The sequence below is a fragment of the Diorhabda sublineata genome, chromosome 2, assembly GCF_026230105.1.
Source record: "Diorhabda sublineata isolate icDioSubl1.1 chromosome 2, icDioSubl1.1, whole genome shotgun sequence".
NCBI classification, from domain to species: domain Eukaryota; kingdom Metazoa; phylum Arthropoda; class Insecta; order Coleoptera; family Chrysomelidae; genus Diorhabda; species Diorhabda sublineata.
This window is the reverse complement of record NC_079475.1, coordinates 40,556,822-40,566,364: the sequence shown is the minus strand read 5'-3', so window position 1 is coordinate 40,566,364 and position 9,543 is coordinate 40,556,822. Positions and strand designations below refer to the sequence as shown.

The following is a 9,543-nucleotide window of genomic DNA, read 5'->3' as shown; positions in this document are numbered from 1 at the left end:
ACTCCTTTGGAGACGATTTGGCAACGTTTTATTGTGTCCCCAAGACATCTTTTGCAATAACATAACGATTTATATTAAAATCGTGATAATTAACTCTTTCTAAGATGATTTAGCAACGTTTTATTATGACCTTAAGATATCTTTTGCACTAACGCAATTTATATTGGAATTGGTGGTAGTTAACTCCTTTGGAGACGATTTGGCAACGTTTTATTGTTTCCCCAAGACATCTTTTGCAATAACATAACGATTTATATTAAAATCGTGATAATTAACTCACTCTAAGATGATTTGGCAACGTTTTATTATGACCTTAAGATATCTTTTGCACTAACGCAATTTATATTGGAATTGGTGGTAGTTAACTCCTTTGGAGACGATTTGGCAACGTTTTACTGTGTCCCCAAGACATCTTTTGCAATAACATAACGATTTATATTAAAATCGTGATAATTAACTCACTCTAAGATGATTTGGCAACGTTTTATTATGACCTTAAGATATCTTTTGCACTAACGCAATTTATATTGGAATTGGTGGTAGTTAACTCCTTTGGAGACGATTTGGCAACGTTTTATTGTGTCCCCAAGACATCTTTTGCAATAACATAACGATTTATATTAAAATCGTGATAATTAACTCTTTCTAAGATGATTTAGCAACGTTTTATTATGACCTTAAGATATCTTTTGCACTAACGCAATTTATATTGGAATTGGTGGTAGTTAACTCCTTTGGAGACGATTTGGCAACGTTTTATTGTTTCCCCAAGACATCTTTTGCAATAACATAACGATTTGTATTAAAATCGTGATAATTAACTCACTCTAAGATGATTTGGCAACGTTTTATTATGACCTTAAGATATCTTTTGCACTAACGCAATTTATATTGGAATTGGTGGTAGTTAACTCCTTTGGAGACGATTTGGCAACGTTTTACTGTGTCCCCAAGACATCTTTTGCAATAACATAACGATTTATATTAAAATCGTGATAATTAACTCACTCTAAGATGATTTGGCAACGTTTTATTATGACCTTAAGATATCTTTTGCACTAACGCAATTTATATTGGAATTGGTGGTAGTTAACTCCTTTGGAGACGATTTGGCAACGTTTTATTGTGTCCCCAAGACATCTTTTGCAATAACATAACGATTTATATTAAAATCGTGATAATTAACTCTTTCTAAGATGATTTAGCAACGTTTTATTATGACCTTAAGATATCTTTTGCACTAACGCAATTTATATTGGAATTGGTGGTAGTTAACTCCTTTGGAGACGATTTGGCAACGTTTTATTGTTTCCCCAAGACATCTTTTGCAATAACATAACGATTTATATTAAAATCGTGATAATTAACTCACTCTAAGATGATTTGGCAACGTTTTATTATGACCTTAAGATATCTTTTGCACTAACGCAATTTATATTGGAATTGGTGGTAGTTAACTCCTTTGGAGACGATTTGGCAACGTTTTATTGTGTCCCCAAGACATCTTTTGCAATAACATAACGATTTATATTAAAATCGTGATAATTAACTCACTCTAAGATGATTTGGCAACGTTTTATTATGACCTTAAGATATCTTTTGCACTAACGCAATTTATATTGGAATTGGTGGTAGTTAACTCCTTTGGAGACGATTTGGCAACGTTTTATTGTGTCCCCAAGACATCTTTTGCAATAACATAACGATTTATATTAAAATCGTGATAATTAACTCTTTCTAAGATGATTTAGCAACGTTTTATTATGACTTTAAGATATCTTTCGCACTAACGCAATTTATATTGGAATTGGTGGTAGTTAACTCCTTTGGAGACGATTTGGCAACGTTTTATTGTGTCCCCAAGACATCTTTTGCAATAACATAACGATTTATATTAAAATCGTGATAATTAACTCACTCTAAGATGATTTGGCAACGTTTTATTATGACCTTAAGATATCTTTTGCACTAACGCAATTTATATTGGAATTGGTGGTAGTTAACTCCTTTGGAGACGATTTGGCAACGTTTTATTGTGTCCCCAAGACATCTTTTGCAATAACATAACGATTTATATTAAAATCGTGATAATTAACTCTTTCTAAGATGATTTAGCAACGTTTTATTATGACTTTAAGATATCTTTCGCACTAACGCAATTTATATTGGAATTGGTGGTAGTTAACTCCTTTGGAGACGATTTGGCAACGTTTTATTGTGTCCCCAAGACATCTTTTGCAATAACATAACGATTTATATTAAAATCGTGATAATTAACTCACTCTAAGATGATTTGGCAAGGTTTTATTATGACCTTAAGATATCTTTCGCACTAACGCAATTTATATTGAAATTGGTGGTAGTTAACTCCTTTGGAGACGATTTGGCAACGTTTTATTGTGTCCCCAAGGCATCTTTTGCAATAACATAACGATTTATATTAAAATCGTGATAATTAACTCACTCTAAGATGATTTGGCAACGTTTTATTATGACCCCAAGACATCTTTTGCACTAACATAACGATTTATATTGAAATCGTGATAATTAACTCACTCTAAGACGATTTGACAACGTTTCATTACGATTATATGACATCTTTTGTAATATTATAATGATTTATATTGAAATCACGATAATTAACTCCCTTTAAAACGATTTGTCAAATTTCATTACGGTTACATGACATTTTTTGTGCTAATATAACGATTTATATTGAAATCATAATAGTTAAATCCCTTTGAGACGATTTGGCAACGTTTTATTGTGACTCCAAGACATCTTTTGCAATAACATAACGATTTATATTAAAATCGTGATAATTAACACACTTTAAGACGATTTGGCAACGTTTAATTAGGATTATATGACATTTTTTGTAATATTATAATTATTTATATTGAAATCACGATAATTAACTCATTTTAAGACTATTTGGTAACGTTTCATTGCGATTCTTTGACTACTTTTGCACTAACGCAATTTATATTGGAATTGGTGGTAGTTAACTCCTTTGGAGACGATTTGGCAACGTTGTATTGTGCCTCCAAGATATCTATCGCATCAAAACAACAATGTATATTGGAATTTATGGTAATTACCGTTTTATTACAATTTTTTGACAATTTTGCACTAAAATCACAGTTCAAATTGGATTCATGGTAGTTAACTTACCTAGAAACGATTTGGTAAAATTCTAATGCGTGTATTCGACATATTCTACACTGTCACAATAATTTATATTTATATCATGATTGTTAAGTCTCTTGTACACAATTTGGCAACGTTTTATTGCGATTTCGAATTTCAAGTCACTAGTTTTAGGTTTATCGACCTGTAGAATATTTATTTGATTCAGTATCAAAATGTAAATCAATAAATAAAATTAGCCTTAAATAAAAAAAAGTCTTTATTAAAAATTTCACATAGAAATATTTATTTATTATATCGACTATAAATAAAATTTTCCAATATATAATACAGAGTGATACTTATAGATTCACGTTAAGCTATTATTGAGGATTTTAGCTGTATAAAGTGCCAAAGAAACACCCTGTATATGCGTTTCTACTAAAGAACAAGGTTTTGTCACGCATCGTAATTTTATAATAAATATTGAACGATTTGTTTTAATTAAAATATACATATAATGAAAAATCCTTATAGCACATAATAATATATCATTTTTTGTAAAAGTCCAGCATTACGTATCACTTGTTTTCGTCCCTCAGTCGTCCTATTATTATTAAAATACAAAACGGTAAGAATTTCGCAATATTTTTTACGTATAAGGTTACTAGAATATTCAATACAGCTATGTAAGAATATTAGCGGAAATTATACAAGATGGCGACTTGGCAACAGAGTACAACAGTCATAATTCGACTTAAACTATGAAAATTTCAAAGTTAAAAGTACTAATTGTAAAATAACAATATAACTATAGAAATTGTCTATAGTTTTATTATTTTTTCTTTTACTTTTTACTTGAACCAATCCTGCGCTCGTATGGCATCGGCACCATTATAATCTATATTCACCATAATGATTCTTATTGACCAATTGGATCAGAAGTTGTTGTTGTCATGACGACGTTGTGGAATTGGCGCCATAAAAACAAGTGAACAATAAGTAAAGAAGAAATACACATTAGAATGTGTCGACTCGACACTGTCGAGAGTAGATTTTATAACTAAGTATAAGTTGGTTCTATTAATTGTGTAACAATCTAAAAGGATTCAATAAAAAATGTTTAACGTGAAGTGTGTTAAGAAAGCTGAGTTACCGCCAAGAAGACATTCGTATCGTATGATTAATTTTTCCTGTTCATACTGTAAGTACTATTTATTGCAATATATTATTAAATTATAGTATTCGGCTTTCACTTTGAATTAGAAATTTTAATAATTACGGTGCTTATTTTAACCAATAATCCGTGTATAACAATGATTACTTACTAGTGCTAGTTCATCTAAATATCAAACATCAGCGAAATGTAAAATGCAAATCAAAATACAGTCGATTAATGATAGTTTTTTTACATCGTCATATTCGTGCAAAAGATTCAATAGAAAAAAGGTTATATCTCAGTCAATTTAACCAAAATTATCTTTGGTAAACATAATACTAAATCGAAACTAGGTTTGGTGAGCAATGGTACACCATTTATTATTCATTCGAAAACATATACACCAGTATAATTTCATTTGTATTAACAAGGAATGTATTATGTTTTTATAATCACAATAAACGTGAGATAAAGGGCAAAAAATACAAGTGTCATAAACTATTTTTTTAAATAATTCATTCAATCTATCATTGCAATAATATGAAAAGTTTCTAATTCAATAGTTTGCTTTATGCTATGCAACCCACAAAACAAACAGCTTTGTTCGTAGTTGCCAAATCTCACGTTGTAGTTTTTAGACCACGTTGAAAAAACAAAGTATTACAGTAATTTTTTATGATTCAGTAATTTCTTATAAAAAATAGGTAGTTTTCATTTATAATTCGAGTTATAATCTCTCATAAAGGGCGTTAATTGAACTTGTTAACTAAATAAATTTGACTTTCGACTATATTCAGCTATGATCAAAATAATAAAAAAGAAGAATGTGAATATAACTTGACTGATGTCATTTGATAGTTTTAGAGTTTTGTTTGTAAAAAGTTTAATGTATTCGGATATAATACAAGGTAAGTTATGATTATATATATAATGAAACTTATCTTAATTAAATTTTGAAAATTAGATATCGGATAGAACTTACCTCAATTCAGTTAGGGGGAAGTGAGAAACTTGTTATCAAAAAAAGCCCGGTTTTTTCTCAATTGGCCAACTTTTTAGAACTTCTCTTATATTTTCAATGACATTTGTGTTTTTGTTCTTTGTATATTTCAAATTTTTCAATAGATACCTATTTTATTAAACCTTTGTATAAATAATAGTTGGTGTACCATCAATCACTTAACCCTCATACTTCAACTAGTACCTTCAATCTCCTTCTCATATCCCAATTTTTCGTGTAAACTATCTAAAAACGTTCTGGGATCATAACTAGGTTCTTCCCCGCCCAATTCGGCCGGCAAAACGTCCTTATGAACGTGTTCGTGTAAAGTACTTAAATTATTACCGTGTACAAAAATTCTTTCTTTCACTTTTTCGTGTAAAAAAGGTTTGATGAAAGCCAGCGCCGTTTCAACGTACCAAGGCTGAGCTATAAAATGGATACCTTTGAATCTAGCCGGGAAACAATCCTGTAGTCCTTCAATCATCAATTTCAACATGAAAGGCTTAAGATAAGTCGATTGTCTGAACGTAAATTCCGTCCAATCTACTAAAACTACAAAACCATTCGATTGATTGTGAATGTGGTCAGTGAGATGTTCGAGTACTAATAAAAACGCCCTGTATATACTATTTAATCCGTAGCTACAGTCCCAGTTGTTGGCTGTGAAGAGAAGCACGCATCTTCCTTTCCTATCTTTCTGTCTTAATACTCCAGGCAGGCCGTTTTCTAAAGATTTTCTTATATCTATTGCTGCTATATTCATATTTTGAAAAATCTCCGGATGGCGTTTCTTGTAAGACACGTAATTTTTCAATAATAAATAACTTTCTTCCAAATCGAATTTTCTGGCGTATAAAAATTTTTGTAGGGTTTGATTAGATAAATTTCTCATGTCATTCTTCAAGTCGTCGTGTTCGCATTGGTTTATCATTGATTTGAGATGGTTTGTGGTGTCGTTGGTTCTTTCTTTGTGATCCTTGTATTTCGGCAAAGTCACTTTCGAAATGCTAAATGCGCTGTTGCGCATGTTGTATTCTAAAAACTCCGCCATGGTGCATCTAAAATACCAAAATTTGAAAATAATTATTAAAAATGACACTTGAAAGTTTCATCTACAAATTGTGGGAAAAAATTTTGTAGGTTCCATATTTCCTCATTAAATAAGCATTCAAATTGACAACACTGTAATTTTTTCTGCTAATAGTCTAGAAAAACTACACTCGAAAGTGATAATTAGATTAAAAATATTCATATTTCCTAAAACACACGTTAACTTTTCTTAGTGTATATCATATTATGCTATCCCTACTTAAAAATTTTGCACGTCAGCTTATTGCCACCTCTCTTTATTAGAAACTATATGTATATGTACAGCGTTGCCAACTTCTCACTTTCTGTTACAGATTCTATTCAATACCTTGTTTTATTCTTAATAATTACTCGTTACGTTTTTGATTCTTTGATTGTGAATATATTCTATTTGCTAATTTGTAAGTACATTTCAATCTGGTGATGTACGTAAAGTTATTTTAACTAACTTCTAGTAGTTCATTTTATATTTCTATAGAATCTTTTGTGGTAGTTAGTGAACAAATATATCATATGACAACACTGGTTATGTATGCTATGCAGATCTATAGGTTAGAGTAGTATTTTCAAACAAAAAATATTGATAATTAATCATTATTAGTGAAACTTTCAGTTAAACTTTATATTAAAGATATCAATATCAAAAATTTCCTTAAAAGCATGCGCAGATAAATCTCAGTTGATCTTTTGAAACATGTTGCAATTCTAGTGGGAAATCTAGTTACTTCTGGTTTAACATCCAACCAAATGTCAATCACATCAGCTGATTGATTGTAAAACTTATAAAATTTAACCTAGTTGATTCGTAATTTTCATTTAAGGCGTTTATTTTGAATTTTTTTATTTATTTCTTCAAATGTAAATTGTTTCGATTAGTGGCAGTCATTAAACAATGACAGCGACCTTTCACAATGTCAAACAATTTCTTAAGTGATTTCGTATTTTTTCAGTCACAGAACACTTTTACAAATAAGATTAGGGGGAAGTGGGAAACAATGTCGTTTTTTGTTTATTCAATCTGCAAATTTTTTATTGTTTTTTCGGAAAGTATTTATTATTTAATATTATAAATACTACCAGGGACAGTTAAAAAATCGTTAATACATTCTTTCCTTTTCCCAGTCTAGATACATTTTTTCTTTCTTTGTTCAGCAACATGGTTTATATGTCATAAACTGGTATCTGTTGTGTATTTATTTTTCAGTATTGTGAAAATATCATAATTTATACTTAGTATGTAAACAAAAAGCGACGTTTCTGTTTATTAATAATCGAGAAAACCTACATATACCATAAACAATGATTTACAACGTAATAAAATCCCATTACCTACTATATATAGTATTTTTTTAACTATTTCTACTGAAAAAACCTGTTAGTGTGAACACCTCCTAATATCTTGTCTTCTTTTTGACACTAATACCAATCTATGTTGCCAAATCTACACTACCACTATTGGCAATAGGGTTCAACTAATTCTGGAGCGTTCTATATATAGAAAAAAGTTTCGCATTTTAAGGTTATCTTTTTGACGTCACTGCATTTCCTAATTGTTTTGTTTACTTCACATTTTTATTGTAGAAGGGGTAAAACTAAACAAATGTAATGTTTCATTAATTTTGAAAATGTTTTTAAATTCATATTTTTTATACAATGAATTTACGAACATTTTTTTCTGTATTCTTCTTGACAATACTTTTGAAAGCCAGTGTATATCCACCAGAAAGTTGATAAACGTAAAGATATAGCAGAAAAGTTAAATCAAAACTGCAACTTTCGATATACAGAAGTCATATAATGGTAATCGATTTTATTTTAGGTTAGGTTTGTAAAAAAGAAGATTCTAACGTTCTTACGTTTACGTGTTATGTCATTTTTGTAACTACAAAGATATTTTTATAGAAAATTGACGTTATGGAAGAAATATCAAAGCTCGTTCTTCATATTTCTTCTGTAATATCAATTTAAAATATTTTTTATCACAGGAAAACCTATTTAATTTTACTTATAGACAGGAAACAATAAAATAAATGTGTGTACATATACGGATGAAAATGAAAACAATAAGACACGTTCGGTGTTGTATACCGTATGTCCCACTTCGAAATTTCGTATTAAAATCTGTAGGTATCGGTTTAAACTCAATCTGTTATTATTTTCACGCGTGTAAAACAAATATTAAAAGAAATAATTATATGAAACGTGTCGTTTTCCTTGTTTTGTTCATTTAGAATATATTTTGTGAGTTACATTTTAATAAATCATCCTGTATAGTTTATTTTATATAATAATTCCACTAGGCGCAATAAATTTAAATTTTAATCAATGACGTTCTCAAAAATATTAATTTATAACATAAGATTCGTTAATTTTTAAATGGATCATGTGTTATATTAAGTCAGGTCCTGTTTTTAATAAAATGATCAATTTTATTACTACGATTTGAAATATTTCAACTCCATAAATCGTGAAAAACCAACTTGGATATATTTCGAATGACATTAAGCCGAAAGTAGACAAAAATTAACACAAACCAATCAAGGTCATCGATAATTATCACTATTACTAATAATATTCAATAAACGATATACTATACCTAAATATAGAGTATATATAACTGTGAAAAACTCGTTTCAAACACTTTTTAAAACTATTTCAATCCATTTTGATACAAAATAATGGTCAGTGTTTAGTACCATCTGTCTTTGACAAGTGTTTGGGTTACCACTAAACGAGTCAGGGTTCTACCTCAGTGACTCACCGTTGGTACCGTCAATTTACACTGAAACACAGGATTCACCTGTTCGTAACGCCACGGATTTTATTTGTTGATTCAACTAGATTATCTCTAAAAAGAGTTTTTGACTACGCTGTTATTTCAGGTAGATAAGAGGAAATCAGTAATAATTTCGATAGATACGTAGTGAATTCGATTAGTTATCTATTTAAAATATTTTTGATGGCTTTGATAATTATGTTTAAATTAAATACAAGGTTATATCGAACGAATTATTTTATTTCATATTTTTAAGACAAACAAAAAGTTTATTATCGTTAACACAAATATTTTAATTATCCGTTAAATTAAGTAGTAAACCATATTCAAAACAACAAATTTTTTGAGTTTTATTTCAACAATAATTGGATTAAAAATGGCGCTGGC

The 9,543-nt window shown here is 29.5% G+C and overlaps 1 protein-coding gene across 1 annotated transcript; it reads right to left on the bottom strand.

Moving 5' to 3' along the window:
* Positions 1–3,391: 3,391 nt before the first annotated feature.
* On the bottom strand, positions 3,392–9,279 carry LOC130440803 (clavesin-2-like). Its single transcript, XM_056774144.1, has 2 exons — positions 8,977–9,279; positions 3,392–6,349 (listed from the first exon to the last, which is right to left on the bottom strand). The coding sequence occupies exon 2, from the start codon at positions 6,340–6,342 to the stop codon at positions 5,482–5,484; it is 861 nt and encodes a 286-aa protein (XP_056630122.1). The 5' UTR covers positions 6,343–6,349; positions 8,977–9,279; the 3' UTR covers positions 3,392–5,481.
* Between the last annotated feature and the right edge of the window lie 264 nt (positions 9,280–9,543).